General features: G+C 41.4%; 1 protein-coding gene across 3 annotated transcripts in view; it reads right to left on the bottom strand.

Annotated features, from left to right (window-relative positions):
- The window catches only part of POLN (DNA polymerase nu), a 258875-nt gene that overhangs the window by 68534 nt on the left and 169562 nt on the right, over positions 1-20779 (bottom strand). For all 3 annotated transcript variants that reach the window (XM_045017374.1, XM_045017372.1, XM_045017373.1), the window contains 2 exons: positions 10770-10852; positions 5748-5879 (listed from right to left, as the gene is read on the bottom strand). In XM_045017374.1, coding sequence (XP_044873309.1) covers positions 5748-5879; positions 10770-10852 — 215 coding nt within the window. The remainder of the gene's footprint in view (positions 1-5747; positions 5880-10769; positions 10853-20779) is intronic.

The raw sequence follows: 20779 nt of genomic DNA, 5'->3' as shown, positions 1-20779 counted from the left end.
TTGATGACAATGCACTCTTCTTCACTGTGACTGGTAACAATTGATTGCAAATTGCTGATTTTTTCTACAAAGTGTTTGTATTGAAAAGTATGTTATGTATTTTGGAGTGAGTATATATATTCTTTGACAGTTCTGATAATACACTAAAAAAGAAAATGTCAAATATCTACAACTTCGCACCAGAGGCATAGCCACGGGTGGACCTGGGTGGGCTATCGCCCACCCACTTAGTGTCCAGGCCCACTCCCCAGACCTGGCTCTGCTCCGGCCCCAGCACTTACCACCAAGTGCTTGAGAACCAGTGGCAACCTCTTCCTTGGCCCTGCTTACTATTATGACACATGGAGTACATTGACACCGGGTACTCCATTTGGTTATACCTGAGCCCAAAGATTCACCATACCACCTAAATCACTGCCAGGAAAATATGTGGTTCCAAAGGATCTCCAAGTTTTGGAGGAGCTGGAGTGTTGTTTACTTTTGGTTGAATTTTACAGTCCTCTGGTATGAATGCCACTGTTATATCAATACTGACCTCCTCCCCAGCACAACAGCTGCTCCAATATTACACCCAGTGATCCTGCCTCAGCAGCCCCTCCTTTAGAGGTGGTATTCTCTTATTCTTCATCTGACTCACAACACAGTGGGAAGGGATCATCTATCTATTCCCCTAAAGCCTCTTCTTCTGAATTCTATGGGTCAGATATGGAGTCTTGGGTCTCCTACAAACTTAAACATCATAGTGTTTTCCTTGGGCCTTTATGTCTTATCCATAGAAAATCCTTGCATGGCTATACTGGAAACCGTGCAGTCCTTAACATGGGCATTCTCCCAACTCCATCTCATAGAGAAAGAACTGTGCAACCTCAAACATTCCCAGATCATTTTCAGCCTGCAGAAGTATCTGAGAAAATTACTTACCTATCCTTATAGTTAGAAAGATTTTCCTCATATCTAATCTAAATCTCCCTTGCTGCAGATTAAGCCAGTTACTTCTTGTCCTACCCTTGGTGGCCATGGAGAACATTTGATTATTGTCCTCTTTATAAAAGCCTTTAACATATTTGAAGACTGTTATGTCTCCCTTTAGTCTTCTTTTCTCAAGGTCAAACATGCCCAGTTTCTTTAACCATTCCTGATAGGTCAGGGTTGTCTAAACTTTATATCGTTTTTGTTGCTCTCCTCTGGACTCTCTCCAATTTACCAAATACTATTAATTAGTAGAAGCTTTCAGAGCAGGCATTTCTTATGGCAGGACTGTATTGAAATCCATTTTTAGATAGACTCCAAGCATCCACCAAATTACATCATGTCACTTCTTGTGAGTCACTAAGACTGGAATATATCTAGATCTAGAAAAGTTGCTTACCTGTACAGTAGCTTCAATTCTTCGTGATGTGTTCTCTGTGTTCTTCATATTATATATATATTATATATATATATTTCATGACCTACCTTCCTTCCCCTCTATTATTGATTCCTTTTATAGATTGGATTCTGTAGTGGACAGAGAACTGATTGGCTGTTGGGCCCACTGCCATTTATGCCCTTGGGACAGGGGCATGAAGGCACTCAGGGTGCATACATGGCCACAACAGACACTGCTGGCCAGCCTCAAGCACAGATTCCAAGGCCAGAAGGGACCATTGTGATCATCTAGTGTGACCTCTTGTGTAGCACAAGCCATGAACTTCCCTCAAGATAATTCCTAGAGCAGATCTTTTAGAAAAACCTCCACTCTTGATGTAGAATCCACTGGGACCTTTGGTAAATTGTTCCAATGGTTAATTACTCTCACTTAAAAATTCACACCTTCTTTCCAGTCTGAGATGTTAGGTCACCAAGAGTGAATACATATCTGGCCAACATATCTTGAAAAGCTCCACTTACCAGACAGGCAAATAATTTTCTTTTTGCTTGATTATCTGCAGTGGGTAATGCCTTAAGTGCCTCAAAATCTTTTCTATTAATTGCAATGAAGCTTCAAAGCAGATCTCTCTATTATCTACCTGGTCTCTTATACATACAACTGAATGGAAACAGAGATGTCTTTTGGCAGGGATGGGCACCTGAAACTTAGTTGTTGAACAAGAGACACTCGTGACTGGCCTTCTGGTGAGTGACTACAGTGATTCTTGTATTACAGTAGCAATTTTCTCAAGTCTTACACTTTGGAGAGTCTCCCTCCAGGTAATGTCTCTACCTTGACTTTCTCAGAGTGAGATCAGGCTTCTTTTTATATAGTCCCCCTTCCCAAAGCAGTCACTTGATCCTCCAGCCCCATAACTCCTCCCTGGTCATGTGCTCTAGCTGGGGGAAACTACAGGTCCCAGAATGTTCCCTTCTGACAGGGCTGAGGAGTTTGTCATTGGGGCTAGAATGTATGCATGCACTCAACAGACCAGTGCACTTTTACAAATTATATATTTATTTTATTAAACTTACATTTTCATAAGTCATTGTTTGGGGGTAGTGAAGGAATTGGTTCATCATCTTATTATTCATTAGAAATTACTGTAAAATTTTAAAACCTGTCCTCTTTTTTTCTCTTTGAGATACTTGCTGAATAAGACCTCCTTTCCCAGAATGAACCCTGCTCATGTCAAATTTTACTGCATTATATTGATATATTATGTACTCCAGCATAAAACAGCCCAAGGAACCTATTCTTCATTAAATAGACCTCATGGCTGCTGGCCCACAAAAATTCAGCCTCAGAGTTACAAAGCCATAATCCAATTCAAGAGGCAAAATGTTTACTTATTTCTTCTGTGCATCAGTCAGCATTTGTGCTCTTGAACTGTATTTAGTATCTGTGGCTGCAGGGCCATGGAGAATGGGGGGGGGGTTTGGGGGGGGCAACAGCTGCAGACTCTCCTTGTATTAAATCCTGTGCCCTCTACACATTCCCATTTGTCTGTAGTGAATATCCATACCCTAGGAGTGAAGTAATGAGAGAGGTGAAGCAGTGGCATAGCCACTGGGTCAATGGGGCCATGCCCAGGGGCCCTGGCCAACTGGGGACTCCCGGAAAAATAGGCGCCCCGTGCCCCAACCCCCTCCACCTGCCTGGCACTCCTGCTGGGGAGTGAGGTCTGGGCACGGGGGCTTGCCCCGCTCCACCCAGTGCTCCTGCCAACGAGCGGGGTTGGGGCATAGGGGCTTGTGGGTGGGTGGGTGCCAGAATGGGGCAAACCCCTGCACCCCAACCCTGCTCCCCAACTGGAGCCCCAGGTGGTGAGTGATGGTTGGTCCTGCACTCCCTTTTATGCTTGTAGTATGGGAGTGCAAGGACATCCAGGATGCATGCATGGCCCCAGCAGACACTGCTGGCCAAAAGACTCCAATCTTAAGTGCATGGGCCACATCTGATCAAGAGTGGAATCTAATACTGCTCTTGAGGGAATTCTACACCAAAAAATTAAAAATGCTGCACCAAAAAAATTCTGCACACAATATTTTAAAATTCTGCAAAATTCTGCAGATTTTATGTCAATAAATAAATGTGGAGGCTCCAGCATGGCACTGGGGAGCACAGGCCACTGGCTGCACAGAGGTGGGAGATCACCCTGTAGCTCATTCCCCTCTGGGACACAGACTCAGCGGCGAAGCTGCACCTGACCCTGACATAGCACAAGGGCTGGGCCCATGCCAGAGGTCTGTGTCTGGGGGGGGGGACAGGCGGAGGAAGGCTGCCGTGTGGTCTCCCACCTCAATGCAGCCAGCTCCAGCCCTGGTCCAGCCCCAAATGCTCTGTGCAGGGGAAGTGCGCTCCTACCCCTCCCTCAATCCAGCAGGGACTAGCAGCTGAGCCCAGCGCAGGGTAGGAGCGACTGGCCTGGATGGGGCTGGGAAGGGCCAGGTAGTGGTGGCTCTGGGTGCAGCAGGGCTCCGGGTGCAGGGCTCGATGGGGTGGGGGTTAGGGTACAGGTGGCTCAGTGGGGGAGTTCTGGGTGTGGGGGGTGAGGCTCGGCAGGGCGGAGACTGGGTATGGGGGGGTCCAGATGCATGGACATAAGGCAGATGGGGGGTAGGTCTGACCCAGCACCAGCTGGGGTGTTCCCAGGCCTGCCCTCCCCCCCAGTGATTTACCTCTCCATTGGCTGCTCCAGGCACCCAAAACGACGCACCCATGCTGTTGGGGAGCGGCACATGACCGCCTATGCAGCTTCCCTTTGTTTCCCCATCAGAAAGTCATTTTTATGAGGGAAAGCAAATAAATCTGTGCGAGACATGAATTCTGCGCCACACAGTGACACAGAATTCCCCCAGGAGTAATAATATACATGGGCAAGTACTCAAAGAAGAACCTAGAAAAACTTTAGGATGAAGTGACACATCTTAAGAGATCAGGTAGGTTGGTGTGAGGAAGAAAGCACCAAGTAAATGACTAGGCAACTTGTTCGGGAGGCATCTTACGCGATTTGCACCAAGCGGTACCAATGCTCCTAGGAACAGCCTTGTCTTGTTGCTAATTATTCTCCTTTTTTCCTGAACAGCTCTACAAGCCTTCATGCATGTGCACATGCACACAAATTCAAAACTAAGCATAGAGAGTCAAGATGCCAATAACTTTGCCTACATTGAGCACTAAATGTTTATTATTATATATTTCGATGTTTCAATTATGCCTATCAAACACTCTTGATGCACTACCAAAAGTAGCAACACAGACATTAAACAGATCAGATCAACCTTTGAAAAAACAGACCTTTACTCTATCCTATCATTCCTCAACCAACCTTCTCCTCTGAGAAAGTTTAAGAAAAGAACAGGTGAGTTTAGTGGTGGTCTGCTGGACGAAAAGCAAAAAGTTAATTCTAAAGTGAAAAACCCCTCACTGAGGACATCCTGCCACCAACCCAAATCTAAGGTTTAGACCAACATATGTTGATATAACTACGTTGCTCAGGGGAGTGGAGAATCCACCCCACTGGGCGACGCAGTTGTACCGAACTAACCCCAAGCATAGACAGTGCTATGTTGACAGGGGGCTTCTTCCATTGAGATAGCTACTGCCTCTTGGGGAGTGGATGGGAGAAGCTCTCACATCGGCATAATTAATATTTTCACTAAGCGCTACAGCGACACAGCTGCACCAGTGCAGCTGTGCCGCTGCATTGCTTTAAGTGTAGACAGCCACTAAATTGTTAGCTTAGACTCTTCAGAGGATCACATCTGCTGTGATATTACATGGGACACACAGATGGTGTTTTGAGTTCATATCTTTTAGTGCTTTATAGCCTTTGATACCTAAAAGCTCACCAAAAAATCATGGGGTAGCCAGTGCAGATCACGGCCACAGGCATAATGTGCTCTCTTTGTGAAACAGTGCTTACTAAGCAGGCTGTGTTATGCCCTAGCAGCAACTTCTAACTAGTTTGACGATATGGTGGTATGTACATTGCATTGCAATAAGTTAATCTTAAAGTAACTTTAAATATGGATAACTGGCCGTTGAGAGCCATATTCAAAAGAAAGGAACTTCTTACCATTCACAAATGCTAAAGAGCATTCCCAGTAAAACAATATCTGGGAAGCAGCAGCTGTGGTGGATCCAACCAGATCCTCCCAGTTTGCCAGCATAACACAGGACAGACCTTAATCAGGGGTGGATATTTTCATCATTTCTTTAAACTTTTTCTCTCATCCTACAAGCATTATCTGAGTTGAGTCTCTGTCCTTATTGTAAAATGTAACATAGCAGCTGAACAGTAAACAAGAATGCATCTTATAGGTTTTATTACCTTCATTGTGGCATTGCTCAATGGTTTTCTTTGTAAAGTCATGAATTTTCTTGTATTTCACCAGAAAACTCTCTATAAATTGACCAGCTTGAAGAGGCGTAATTCCCAAACATCCAGCAAGACGTTCTTTACCTTGTGCACAATAATGTAGAACAGAAAATCATTTAAATATTGGTTTGTTATAAATATTAGTACTGAACTGTATATTGACTAATGGAATACGACCACTGTAGTTATTTTCACAAATTTGGATGATCACATACACCAAGGTCCTGATTCAGCAAACTACTTAAGTATATGTTTCATTTTAAGCTTAAGTGTTTTCACTGATTAGGAAAGGACTATACTCATCACTGAAATGCCTTACTGAAATTTGGGTGCCACTCAGCAGAGGCTTTCCCCACTGCATATTACATCTTAATAGTTTAAATACAAATTTTAGGATAATATCTGTATTTTAGATTCATACCATGTATCCTGCAGGGTTCTTAGTTTTTGTTCATTTTTATTCATAAACTAGTCAGGGGCAAATTTATGCAGAGCCTTGCTATGAGGATAAGGAGATTTAATTCAACGTTGAATAAGCAGGGAAGTGAATGAAGAGATGTGAGGATAGGGATGAGGGGGACGAATGATTTTAGGTAGGGTGTTTTGGACAAGCCAGAGAAGTGGAATGCATGGAAGCAACAGAGAAGAAGACTTCAGTAATTGAAACAAGAGATGATCAAGGCATGGACCAAGGTTTTAACAGGAGGGATGGAAGAAAAAGAATAGATTTTAAAGTAAGTGTAGAGAAAGTCACAACAAGACTTACCCAGCATCTAGATATGTGTTATAAGTAAAACTATATCAAAGTGAATATGTAAAAAGATAAAGCAAAGGAGTATGAGAGAAAAATGAGATCAGAGTTTTCCATGGTATGAGATTAAAAGTTAAGAGATACAATTTAAAGAAATTTATGAACCAAGTAGTTCAAGTGCAAATAAAACCATACATCAACATTATTGATTTTAGCCTTCAAAGACAGATATTTAGGTGTCAGCTACATAGAAACAAAAACAACATTGTGTCTGCAAATAACATTTGCTGAAAGGCAATGTCTTGAAGCACCAGAGATATAAAATATTAGTTGTCCCAGTAATAATGTCAAGAGAAACTAGCTTGCATTTTTGAGAGAGGGAGGATTTCAGCCACCCAAATGCCATCACTGTCAGTCTGATGTACATTTCATAACAATTCTGTAGTATTTTGTACTCAGCTATGTCAGGAGCTGCACAGATGTCTAGAAGAACAAATATAGCCAAGGTGCTAAAATCAGAAATTTGCAAGACATCTGGGATGACTCCTAATGGAATTATTCCAGTGTTGTATTATTGTTTGATGACCAATTAATTTAACTCTCCCCCACTTCCCCAAAATTTCTCATTCATTGTTCAGAAAACTGAATTACCAGAGTCTGTCTATATCAGTTAGGAAACTGCTTGTGGCTTCACAAGAGAACTGTAACAAATGTGAATATTCCACCCCCCGAGTGACGTAAGTTACACTGACATAAGCACTCATGTGCACAGCACTATGTCAATAAGAGAGCTTCTCCCACCAGCATAGCTTATGCCACTCACTCATTTTAACAGATGCGCTATCTGTACAGCTGTACCCCCGCAGTGCTGTACATATAGACATGGCCTAATTTAGGATTTAATTAATTAATTAACAGATACTTTGGTGCTCCTCATTATATTTTTTTACAGATGAACAAGGCACAGGTGAAGTGAATTGCTTCAAAGTAAACAGGAAGTCTGCAGTGTTGTCACTTCTCATGCTGTTTGGTTTGTGTGTTAAAGTACTAACTTCTGGAGGCCAGTGATTAGGTGAGAGTCTCAGGGGTTTTGTTTTTGTTTTTTAAGTACATATCTAGCTCTCGTGGAAGACCTTGAAAATGTAATCCAAGTGTAATCTAAAGGATCAACGACCAGAAAAGAACTATATGATATGATCATCATTTTGTTTTCTTCATTTGCTATGTTGCGCTTCAAACATAACTAAATTTGTAAATAGGTAGAGCTCTCTGAAATGGGGGAAGAATTCCTGAAGACTACTAATGTCAGACAAAAAAGAAAGATCAAGGATGGTGTGAGTCCGCTGCTCAGTGGAGAAGGTGAGCTGGTAACCGAAGATGATAGAAAGACAAAGCTGCTCAATGCCTACTTTGCTTAAGTCTTCTCATATAAAATAAAATGTAAAGTGAACTTACTATAGACAATAAAGGGGAAGAGATGCAGATTGGGATAAGTAAAGAATACATCAGAGATCTTCTGAACAATTTGAATGAATTCAAATCAGCGGGGCCTGACGCTATTCACCTGAGGGTACTGAAGGAATTAGCTGAGGAAATCTCAGAGCCACTGGCAATAATATATGCAAACTCATGGATGACAGGAGAGGTCCCGGAAGATTGAAGAAGGGCTAACATAGTGCCCATCTTTAAAAAGGGGAAAAGGAAGGAGCCGGGGAACTATAGACCAGTCAATCTGACTTCGATACATGGGAAGCTACTAGAGCAATGTATAAAGCATTCAATTTGAGAATACCTGGAGGATGAAGGAACATTAGCATCCAGCATGGATTTACCAAGAACAAATCATGCCAAATCAGCTTGATTTCCTTCTTTGACAGGGTAACGGTTTGATGGATAGGGAGAATGTGGTGGACATAATATACCTGAACTTCATCAAGGCTTTTGACATAGTCCCACATGACATTCTGATAAGTAACCTGGAGAAATGCGGGCTTGATGGAACCACCATTAAGTGGATACATAATTGGTTAAACAACTGCAAACAAAGAGTAATTAGTAATGGAATGATATCAGATTGTAGGGAGGTCTCAAATGGGGTACCACGGGGATCTATTCTAGGTCCAGTGTTGTTTAACATCTTTATTAATGACCTGGATGTAGCATCAAATTTTCAGATGACACAAAGCTAGGGGGTTTGCCAATACTTTGGAGGATAGAGCTAAAATTCAAAGGGATCTGGATAAATTGGAGAACTGATGTATAGACAACAAAAGGAAATTCAACACAGACAAATTTAAGGTGCTACACTTAGGGAAGAAAACCAAATGCACAAATACAGAATGGGGGTAACTGCTTGGCAGCAGCACTGCTGAGAAGGATCTGGGTGTTGTGGTGGATCACAACCTCAACATGAGTCAGCAATGCAATGGGAGATGATAGTTCCACTCTACTTAGCACTGGTTAGTCCTCAGCTGATGGATTGTGTCCAGTTTTGGTCACCAATGTACAGAAAGGATGTGGAGAAACTGGAAAGAATCCAGAGATGAGTGACAAAGATGATCAAAGGGATGGAATGCAAGCCATAAGAGCAAAGGCTGAAGGAACTGGGTATATTTAGTTTGGAAAAGAAGAGACTGAGGGGAGACAAGATAGTGGCCTCCAAATACTTGAAAGGCTGCCATTAAAAAGATGCAGAAAAGTTGTTCTCTCTTTCCACAGAGGGCAGGACAACAGGCAATGGGTTCAAACTACAGCATAGCAGATTTAGGAAGCTTTTCCTGAGAATTAATCTAACTGTAAAAACAGTAGGACAATGGAACAGACTTCCTATGGAGGTTGTGGAAGCTTCTTCACTGGAGGTTTTCAAAAGGAGGCTGGATAGCCATCTGTCTTGGATGGTTTAGACCCAACAAATCCCACACCTTGGCACTGGGTTAGACAAGATAACCTTTGTGGTCCCTTACCACTATGATTCTAAGTCACATACAAGTGTAGTTATATCAAGATATTACTGTATGGCTCTAGTTTTTAAATGTTTTAGGGTCTATAGTGCTACCAGATGTCTTATTTCAATGTTTTATTAAACAGTTAAATCAATGAGTTGTGTTAGTAAATTTGCCTTTAAGAGCACTAGCATTTGTCAGTCTATCATCCATATAAATATTAAAGGTGATATGCAAAGGAATAAAAATTGGGCTTGGGTCTTTTATTTTTTTCATGATGTAGAAATGCCTGAATGTTATTTATTCTTTACAGTAGAAATCCAAGCCTTGGAAAAAATTATTTCTTAACGAGAAGACAAATTCCAGGAAAGTGAGAGGGGAAGTGATTTTTTATTCAGAATCTTCACTTGTTTCAAGCAAAATCTTTTCAGGGGGAGACCTTCCCTTTACTTTGTATACTCTATTTTTCCTTTTGCAGGTTACCTTTAGGAAGGCTATATAAATTGAAGTACTTTATAGTAGATTAAGAAAAAAATCTGCACATCTAAAAATAGATTAAATAGTTAAATGAATGGGATAATAAAGGAAAATCCTTTACATAGTGGTATGAGATCATGACAGTCAAGTATACAAGAGAAGCCCATTTTATTAAAACAGAAATTTCATCAATATTAAAGGAATTGTGGTATGCCTATTTTTGTCTGAATTAAATACTGAGCTCCAAAGAGCAGAAACCTTATTTCTCAACAATATTTTGTAAAGTACTATTTACACTTATGGTACAGTACAGGGAGGTTAATAAAAATAACATTCAAGGCCAAATTCTGACCTTGATCCGATAACAACTTCATTCATCTTCTATGTATGCATCCACCAGTGGTATGCAGAAGATATTCCATACTGAATTATACTAATTTTAGATAGGTAAAGACAGATGTTTGAATTACATTGATTCATGAGTCTCCTTATAGTAGCTCAGATGTACTTAGAAGTCAAAATGCAAAATAAGTCAACGCATCAAATTAGCCAGGGAATAACTTTTATATTATGTTAATGCTGCTATATTATTCTGAATGATTTTTAAAATAGACTATTTTATGATAGTCAAAAAAAATCAAGATGCAATATTCTGAGATCACGTTATTCACCTTCAGAAATTCAGTGTGTGGCTAGCTTTTAAAAATTCAAATGAACTCAAATCCATTGCAGCTCTAGTTAATCATCTAAAAAAGTAAACAGTAGTGAGAATAAACTTGTTTCTAGTTCTATACAGATCCCTACCTGCTCCATAAACTACTGAGTAGACAACGCGCTTTGCCTGTTCTCTATCTGCATGCTTCACTTGTTCACTTGGAATATCCCTCCTAAGCACAAATATAATATGGGTTTCATCTTCTATTTCTAGTTAAAAGCAAATATATATTCCAAACATCATTGAAAATACATTTTAAAGTCAATAATTTCTTAAGTGCAGACATACTGCATATAAACAGAAGCTCAGGGAGGCTTTAATCTTGGGCTTTGAATCCACAGTTTTTTTGTCATATAATTTGGTGGGGGATGTTGTCTCTAGTGAACCAGGCTAATCTTGGCCTTTTATCTCCCTTTTCCACCACTGGCTTGGTTGGAAAAACATCTGCTCTTAAAAGATTAATGTATTATTAGCGATGGATAAACTGGTTCAGATAAAATAAGAACTAACCCAACCCTTTGATGTTCCTTGACCTGAACAAAACCCAAATATTTGACGTTTGGAAAAGTTTGACTGAGGACTAGAACTGTGAAAAATATTTGTGCCTATTTTGATTCCACAGAGGTTCTGTGAAAATTCAGTACTTTACATGGATTTTCCTTGCAAGTGAAAATGTTGAAGATTTGGAATGCAGATTTCCACATTGTCTGGATACTTAGATAAAAATTCCCGGGAAGGTTTTGCAGTGCATTTTCACGTTGAGTTGGTTGATATTAGTCACATGAATTAAGTAACATACTAAGGTCCCAAACCTGCAAACACTTGTACATGTGCTTCACTTTACTACCCTGAGTAGTCCAACTGAAATCAACAGGACTACTCACGATAGTAAAGTTAAGAAACTGCTTACATGTTTGCAGCATCGTGGCCTGTACTTCTGGTTCCAAATTGTCTAAGCCTACCACTGAAGTCTGAGGAAACTATTTTGACTCATTTTTTCTGGGAGAGATTATAGATAAAATGCTCTATGTGAGTTACTAAGAAACCATTTTAGCTGTGATATTTTTTTCTCCTCCTCCCTCTACCCCCCGCCCTCATATTTATTTATTTCTCCTGAGAATGGATTGCTATTCAGGTATTCTTGAAAATACATACGTCTCCCACTGTTTAGGGTTATTTACAGTTTTAAAAGGGAGAAACAGGTACTCCAAACTGAAAACTACCATAGAAGCCTTTAGTCCTAAAAGTTATTTTGCCTTCTTTGATCTCATGATTTATGCAGCAAGGAAAAGGTAGGTCCTTTATGGAGGAGGAACCATGTTTTGCATTTCCCTGTTTCATGTTATGTTATGTTATTTATGAGATACTAAACTAGAGGTACAATTTTAGTAGTGCTTAAGAGATTTAGGAGCCTCAATCTTATTTTCAGAGTAATGTGGTACTTAGATATCTCTTTAAGCGTCAATGGGACTAAGGCTCCTAAATCACTAGGGTACTTTGGAAAATTCTAACCTAAATGTATGACACATCTTACAAATACCTCTTAATTTACCAGTAATTATATACCTATATCCATACATGCGCACACAGATTTAACTAATCCACACAACCTGCAATTCTCCCTCAAATAATGTTGCTCACTCATGAAAGCTCAGTTAAGATTTTGTAGCAGTTGGCTGAAATGAGGTCTCCTATTAGTAAGACTCATCAATTCCACATCTGTTGGCTGCCTTATCTCAAACAATCCATGCAGTGTGCACTCATGCCAGTCACATACTGTTAAATTTAACATTTTCTCATCTTTTATTATTCAAGAGATATGGATATGCTGTCCCAAAAGTGATTAAAATCTTAGTACTTGATGTCAAACATTCCTTTTAATATAGTGCTAAAAATAATATGGTGAGTCAACACTTGTATTAGTGTGTCAGACTGGGGAATCCCAGTATTTGGCAGTAATGGATTATGTCTAGCACTCTATGCAAGTTTAAATGTGTGTGTACCACACATAGGAACGGGGTTTAATAAAGCAAGAGACAACAGCATAATTCACAAATGTTTGAGCAAATGGCAAGTCATGAATCAACTAAATAGTGTTTTTCATGCCTAAAAATGAAAATAACTTGTCTCCCTGCCTGTCCTCACAATGTTTGGTTTTATCAATAGCATATTTGATTCTTTCTGTAATTCAGAGCAGCATTCCTGAGGTGTGAAGTTGGCAGGGGGGATGCTATTCCTTTGAAGAATGAAATGACACTGGTGGGTCAGCTTCTCCTAAATGCAGCTGTCAGGTGAGAAATCCCTAATGGACTTTCCCCCTTAACCTCCTTTCTACTGTCAGTGTGTTTATTTTTACATTAACAAATATGATTTGTTGTAGAAGTTATTGTACAAATCTATTTCTACATAAGCATCTTATTTTAATTTGGAGTTTCATCATTTATGTTATGAAATGCCATGGTATCCAGGGTAAGCTAGTACTGTTTGCAACTGGGATAATGGTACTGTAGCTATAGGCTCTAAGAAAGTGATATTTGCAAATAGCATGAAAACATCATTATATAATTGAATTGTGGTATAATGCAAAACAGACAGAGCCAATGGAGTTGCATCTTCATACCCCAGGTCTGAATTTGGCCCACACTGTAATCAGCAGTGTGGTCTAGATGCATTTATTTTTAAATAAACATGAGCCTGAGGGAAGAAGCTGATTAGGCCAAAATGGGGCTCAGCTGTTAAGACTAGACATTCAGATGAAGACAGATTGCAGTTAAATCAGAATGGTCTGTATCTGGAGGAGGCAGGTGGGGTGGGTACATATCAAGGGAGTAGAGATCAGTGCAGATGCAGTGCAGTGCAGGAGAACTCAAAAGCAAGAATTTGTTGGAGGCTTTGATTCTCAACTCTAGCAAGGAGATTCAGGGGTCCTTCCCTGAAAACACAAATTGTCATTACTTTTGACATGAAGCCTTCTATACTTAGCCTTCTTTTGTTTCTTCTCCACAATTTCCAACTTTGCATTGTCCAAAAGTTTGGATTTTCCATTATTTTTCCTTCTTCTACCTCTTTTTTTCAGTCTCCTGGTTTTCTTCCTCTTCTTTCCCTCTTGTACCTTGTCTTTCCTTTCAACCCTCTTCTGTTACCAAATTCATGCTCGTCATCCACATCCTCTCCCACCCCCTCTTCTTCTCTCAACTGTCCATCTCCAACATGTACAGCATTTCCCCATCTGTGCTCTCATCCTCAGATGCCCATCCTTGCCTACATATCTTTCCACAACAACGGTTTGCTTGTGGAGTACCTTCCTTTGCTTGATACTGCTTCCTACTTTACCTGATACACACCTATTAGATAGAAAAAAGAATGGAGTCCTTGTATTAAAAGGCACTTATGGAGTTAATGTTTTACAGCTCTTACTAGAAGAGCTAAGCACACTAAGAAGGCTATGAGGTCAGCAAAATCCCCAGTGCAGAATACAGTTAAGGAGAATAGCAGGCAGGGTTAGGAAATGTAAACTCCTTAAAGAGATTGCTCTGCTGAGACCTGGGCTGCAGGCCAAAAACAGAGCAGCTTCAGCAAAGATGCCTAAATCCAACAGAAATAGAGATGGAGGGGGCAGTTCTATAGGAGCAATGAGGGAGGGGAAGAACAAGTTGCCTTGAAAGTACATTAATGTCAGAAAGAAGAATTAAAACCAAGCATATATAATTTATTACGTTTCAAGGCCAGTGACAATAATATTCCCCCCCAAAGCTGCTGATACATTAGTGTAGTGAGAATGGATAGGCCATCTCAAACAGTTTCTAGTACATCAGGACTTATAATGAGGAATACCAATTTTTCTATATACACCACGGGAAATGAGGCAGAAAACATTTTGTTGATGACATCAGACCTAACTCTAGATCAGGAAAGTATGGACAAAACAATGAAGAAATTCTGATGTTCATTTCCTTGGAAAACCTGAACATCCCTCACAAAATATAAAAAAAGAATATGAAGATGCATATTTCAATGCACTGTGCGTTCAACAAAAAAGCTCAAAAATACCCATAAAGCAAAAAACCTGAGCAACTCCGAGAGATATTAGGAACATGTGACAATGAAAGGAAATCAACCTTTGAAAGATGTTGTAAGACACTTCAGCATTCCTGGGAAAGGTTCTCCATCTGAGAAGCTGACTGCAATAAATATAACAATAAAAGGATGTTGGCAGCATTATATAGACCTTGTCAAAGGAGCTGTGAGTGGTACATGCTAAAAAAGAATCACAACAGAAAAGGTTACAGAGCTGCCCAAGTGTGATTATGTGTAGCTGCCAAGTTTTGTATAGTTCTGTGTGTGATGTTTTGTAATGGGCTATTTGCATTTTATAACTAACTAAACTGTATGTATATTTCCACTTAAAAAAAAATGTATGGATTTAGTGGTGGTGAAGGGGACTGGGTTGACAGCGTTGATGTACATACAGGGAAGTAGCAGGACAAACTTCCAAAACACAACAACATGCTATTATGCCTCAGCCCTGATCTGAAGCACTCTACCTCTATGGAAAACTGGGATACAACAGGTTTCAGAGTAGCAGCCGTGTTAGTCTGTATCCGCAAAAAGAACAGGAGTACTTGTGGCACCTTAAAGACTTAAGGTGCCACAAGTACTCCTGTTCTTTTTGGGATACAACAGTTTCCATGGCCCACGCAGTTTTTGGCCTCTCTGCTACGTCTACCAATTAATGCAAAGCTTAGTGGTAATGGTGGTGTGGGAACAGGGATGGAGTGTCACCAAACTTCTTTCCTATATGGGTCACCAAATGGGAACAGGTACCTGGTGAGCTGGGCTAGATTCAGACCGGTAACCTACAGGTGAAAGACTGTAGCTCACTAGCAAAGCCCTCAGACATCCAATCCCCCAAAATGTTACACTTTGAAGAATGAGGCTTGCTTTCCTGAAAGATAAATTGACTAAATCAAATTATTTTCTTTTTGGAGCTTACACAAGAAAAATTATTCCTCTTTCTGGAAACAGGCAAAACCTTCCACACTGCACTCAGTCTCATATTATTTATTTATTGTATTACCATAGTCCTAGGCCCCCTAGTCATGGACCAGAACACCACTGTGCTAGGCATTGTGCGAACACCGAAGAGACAGTCACTGAAAATGCTCTGCAATTAAGGGTATGTCTACACTATGAAATTAGGTCAACTTAATAGAAGTCGATTTTTTTAGAAATCGATTTGGTACAGTCGATTGTGTGTGTCCCCACTAAGCGCATTAAGTCGGTGGTGTGCGTCCACGGTACCGAGGCTAGTGTCGACTTTCAGAGTGTTGCACTGTGGTAGCTATCCCACAGTTCCCGCAGTCTCCGCCGGCCACTGGAATTCTGGGGTTGAGCTCCCAGTGCCTGATGGGGAAAAAACATTGTTGCTGGTGGTTCTGGGTACATGTCGTTAAGCCCCCATCCCTCCCTCTGTGAAAGCAACAGCAAAAAATTGTTTCTCACCTTTTTTCCTGGGTTACCCGTGCAGACATACCACAACATATCACAGCAAGCATGGAGCCCGCTCAGCTCTCTGTCACCGTATGTCTCCTGGGTGCTGCTGGCAGACGCAGTACAGCAGTGCTACACAGCAGCATCCCCTTGCCTTGCGGACAGCAGATGGTACAATATGACTGCTAACCTTTGTCATCGTCCCGTGGGTGCTCCTGGCCGATCTCGGTTAGGTTGGTCTGGGGCGCCTGGGCAGACGTGGGTGTTCCTGGCCAACCTCGGTGAGGTCAGTCGGGGTGCCTTGACAAAAATGGGAATGACTCCAGGTCATTCTCTTCTTTAAGTTTCATCTAATGGAGATTTAGTCCTGCCTGGAATATCATGCCAGCTGGAGGCTTCTGCCTCAGGCTGCTCTCCTAGTCGGCAGCACCGCGTGGTCACACCTACCCCAGACTACCCCTTGCTCCCATGGCTCATGAAGCCTGGACAGTAGTAAGGAGCAGTTCAACTATAGGTGAGCAAGTGCATAATGGTGGTAGAATGTGCCTTTGGACATTTAAAAGCTCGCTGGCACAGTTTACTGACTCGGTTAGACCTCAGCGAAACCAATATTCCCATCGTTATTACTGCTTGCTGTGTGCTCCACAATATCTGTGAGAGTAAGGGGAAGATGTTTATGGCGGGGTGTGAGGTTGAGGCAAATCGCCTGGCCGCTGATTACATGCAGCCAGACACCAGGGCGGTTAGAAGAGCACAGCAGGGCGCGCTGTGCATCACAGAAACTTTGAAAACCAGTTTCATGACTGGCCAGGCTATGGTGTGAAAGTTTTGTTTGTTTCTCTTTAATGAAAACCCACCCCCTTGGTTCACTCTACTTCCCTGTAAGCCAACTGTTCTCCCCTCCCCACTTTGATCTCCGCTTGCAGAGGCAATAAAGTCATTGTTGTTTCAAATTCATGCATTCTTTATTAATTCGTCACACAAATGGGGAGATAACTGCCAAGGTAGCAGAGGAGGGAAGCACAGGGGTGGGGTAGTTGTAGGGGCACCCCCTAGAATGGCATGCAGCTCATCATAGAGGTGGCATGTCTGGGGCTCTGACCTGGACCGGCTGTTTGCCTCTCTGGTTCTTAGGTAGGCTTCACACGGCACTGCTGTGGGTCCCTGTTATAACCTTTGTCCTTCATGCCCTTGGAGATTTTTTCAAATATTCCAGCATTTCCTCTTTTGGAACGGAGTTTGGATAGCACGGATTAATCTCCCCATACAGCGAAGATGCAGTATCTCCTGTTCAGTCCATGCTGGGACTGCATGGTCACCTGTGCTGATGAGCTCTGCTTGGTCACCTGTGCTGATCACCTCGCCACACTGGCCAAACAGAAAATGAAATTCAAAAGTTTACGGGCTTTCCTGTCTACGTGGCCAGTGCATCGGAGTTGAGAGCGCTGTCCAGTCATGGAGCATTCTGGGATAGCTCCCAGAGGCCAATACCATCAAATTGCGTCCACACTACCCCAAATTTGACCCAGCAAGGTCGATTTCAATGCTAATCCGTCGTTGGGGAGGAGTATCAAAATCAATTTTAAGAGCCCTTTAAGTCGACAAAAATGGCTTCGTCGTGTGGACGGGTGCAGGGTTAAATCGATCTAACGCTGCTAAATTCGACCTAAACTCGTAGTGTAGACCGGGGCTAAGTGTACCGCTCTGTTTTTAAAGGAGCAACTCCCATTAAGATACAAACAATTAAAAAAATAACATGGAAACAAATATTAACACAACATGTAAATACACTACTAAATACAATTTTGTGGTATAAAATCATTTCAACAATTACATCTATTCTAAGGTCCTCACAATAACTTAAGGATTCATATATATTGCTTACAAAAAATCCCTATCTTAAAACATTAAGATTGTAAAATTAAGCACTCAAAAGTTAGGAAATGCCAGAATAATAGTTACATTCTTCTTCTTTATGCTGCTTTTCCTGGTGAGCGTCGCAGTGGCAGCACTGAGAGTAGGGAGGACCACACCTCTCTTTCCTCCGCAACAGGTTCCAGCTCCTCCTGAGGGATTCCTCAGCACTCCCAGGCCAACTGAGAGATATAATGCCTCCAGCATGTCCTGGATTGGCCTCGGGGCCTCCTCCCAGTGAGATGTGCCCGTTAGAGTTTGAAAGGAAGCTTCCCAGGTGCCTGCACCAGCAGCTCTACTCCGAGGCTCTCCCAAATAGCCGAGCTCCTCACCCTGTCTCGGAGAGTAAGCCCAGCCACCCTGTGGAGAAACCTCATTTCCACTGCTTGTATCTATGATCTCTGTGGGAGCGTGAAATCAACCGGCAGATGGGTGTGGCGGCGGAAGTGATGCGGGCACTGTACCAATCCATGGTGGTGAAGCAGGAGCTGAGTTCTCAGATCAAGCTCTCGGTTTACAGGTTGATCTACATCCCCATCCTCACCTATGGTCATGAACTTTGGGGCATGACCGAAAGGATAATAGTTACCTGTGAAACCTTAATTCTGCCTCCTTGTATGTGTGTATTATGATACAGTGTTTAATTACATATCATATATTATTTCCCCCATCACACACACACACACACACACACACACACACACACAGTCATCAGCAGTGTTTGCATCTTCACGTACATAGCACTGAAAGAACTCTTTCACTTGAGCTAAAGGAGCAAACTGTTAATAAACGAAGGCTGTCATCAGCCATGTGGAGCAGCCTCCAGAAGGAGAAACAGACCCATGATGCCCGGCTTCTTGCTACCTAATTAAAGGAACAGCACACATATCCTCAAACTACCCACCCTCTTGTTAGAATTTACAGAGACACAGCATTAGGCTCTCAGCATTAATACATTTTTAAAACTGAAAAGAACACAGTCATTATTTCAGAAGGGTGTTTTTATTGGAGGTCTCATCACACCCAGATCTAGTGCTGACTCTTCACATTACTTCTAGATTATCACTAATAAAAGCACTGTGTCGCAACCACATGCTATTCCGCCCTCCTTCCTGCTTGCATATGATGTCACTTGACTGGAGGCTTTATAAATTGTCAGACTCAGAGCATTGCTCTGAACTACTCTAGCACCAATGTACGTATGACTGTAATGACTGCTTATCAGTTCTCTACAAGTATATTTCTGTTATTTCATAAGAGTGATATGTATACTACATGTGTGGGGTTTTTAAACAGCTGTTGCTGTTTAATCTGGGTTAAAGTTGTTCATATTGTATGTGTATGTCTGGAATGTTGGCACATGAGATTCTGTTTTGGCTGGAATTCTAAATAATTGGTGACAGCTGTAAGGCTTAGAAATACTTCCAGTTTTACGTGGATACTGTTATGTTGATTGCATAAGACAAATACTATAAATTTATTTCTTAAATGATGTAGATAGGATTACATTTACAGTGGGTAGAATATATGAGCCACTATATACCTTAGAATGACAGACGATAAAGATGGAAAAAATGTTACATCATCATCTAGTCCATCCTGCTGCTAGTGTAAGTTTCATGCCAAAAAGTTAGTTTTCTGAAAGTCGATATACATTTTCATGGGTAAAGCAAGATACTAATGTAGCACAGATGAAAAATGTCTTCTATTAGACAATTTAAACATGGTAGCTGGGAGATAAAGGAACCAAGGTTGCACGTATTCCAGTATAACCATAGTCTCCCTAGGAAACAATTTAAATTTGGATTCAATTTAATTTAGCCCTTTTATTCAACCTTCTGCTACAGTGATGTATCAAATACAGATTTTCTGATCAAAAGCCTGCAGTGCTCCCAGCTTCTTGTAATCCTTTCTGTAGTATAGGTGGTTCTGTATCTCCTCCCTCAATCTACCTCCTTTCTTCTTCCCAGTCCAGCCTGCCATCTATCTACAAACTTCCTTCCTGTACACTCACTTAACTATTCCTGATCTTCACCCATGTGCCAGTCACCTGTCTGTCCTAACCCATCTGCTTTAGGCAGAGGGTTAAAATGTTTTCCTTGGCCTGTATTGTATCAGGATTGATTTCTTTATTCTTAAATCATCTCTAAAATGGGCATCAAGTCTAGCTTTCAATATTTCACAACAGCTTCATCTCCTCCTTGGTAGCATGACCAGATGTCCCGTTTTTAAAGGGACAGTCCTGGTTTTTGGGACTTTTTCTTATATAGGCACATATAACCCCCAACCCCCTGTCCCATTTTTTCACAGTTGCTACCTGGTCACCCTACTCCGTGGCAGCTTCCTGTACTGCCCAGCTCTCTTCTTAGCAAATTGCGGGTCAAAAGAGATGCAGACAAGGAGACTAGATCCAAGGCTATGTCCTAAATTATGTCTATTGCCAGTATAAATTACCGAAGCATTCCTTGGGGAGTCAGTAAAACTTGTGAACCACCTTGAGAATGAGATTTTCACCACCAAGCTAAACCCAAGGACATTTGACATCTAGGAGATCAGGGTGCATTGGGAAATAGTTATTCTCCACCTTGGGACAAACAAGCACTCAGACACCTCTGTTGAGAGGTCGAGAGTTCTGGACTTTTTCCGGTTAAGAACTTTAGGTTCTCTGACATTAACTGAGAAACTTGAGAATGCT

This window comes from Mauremys mutica, chromosome 5, assembly GCF_020497125.1.
Source record: "Mauremys mutica isolate MM-2020 ecotype Southern chromosome 5, ASM2049712v1, whole genome shotgun sequence".
Classification (NCBI taxonomy): domain Eukaryota; kingdom Metazoa; phylum Chordata; order Testudines; family Geoemydidae; genus Mauremys; species Mauremys mutica.
The sequence above is the reverse complement of the archived record's forward strand: the minus strand, read 5'-3'. Positions and strand labels throughout refer to the sequence as shown.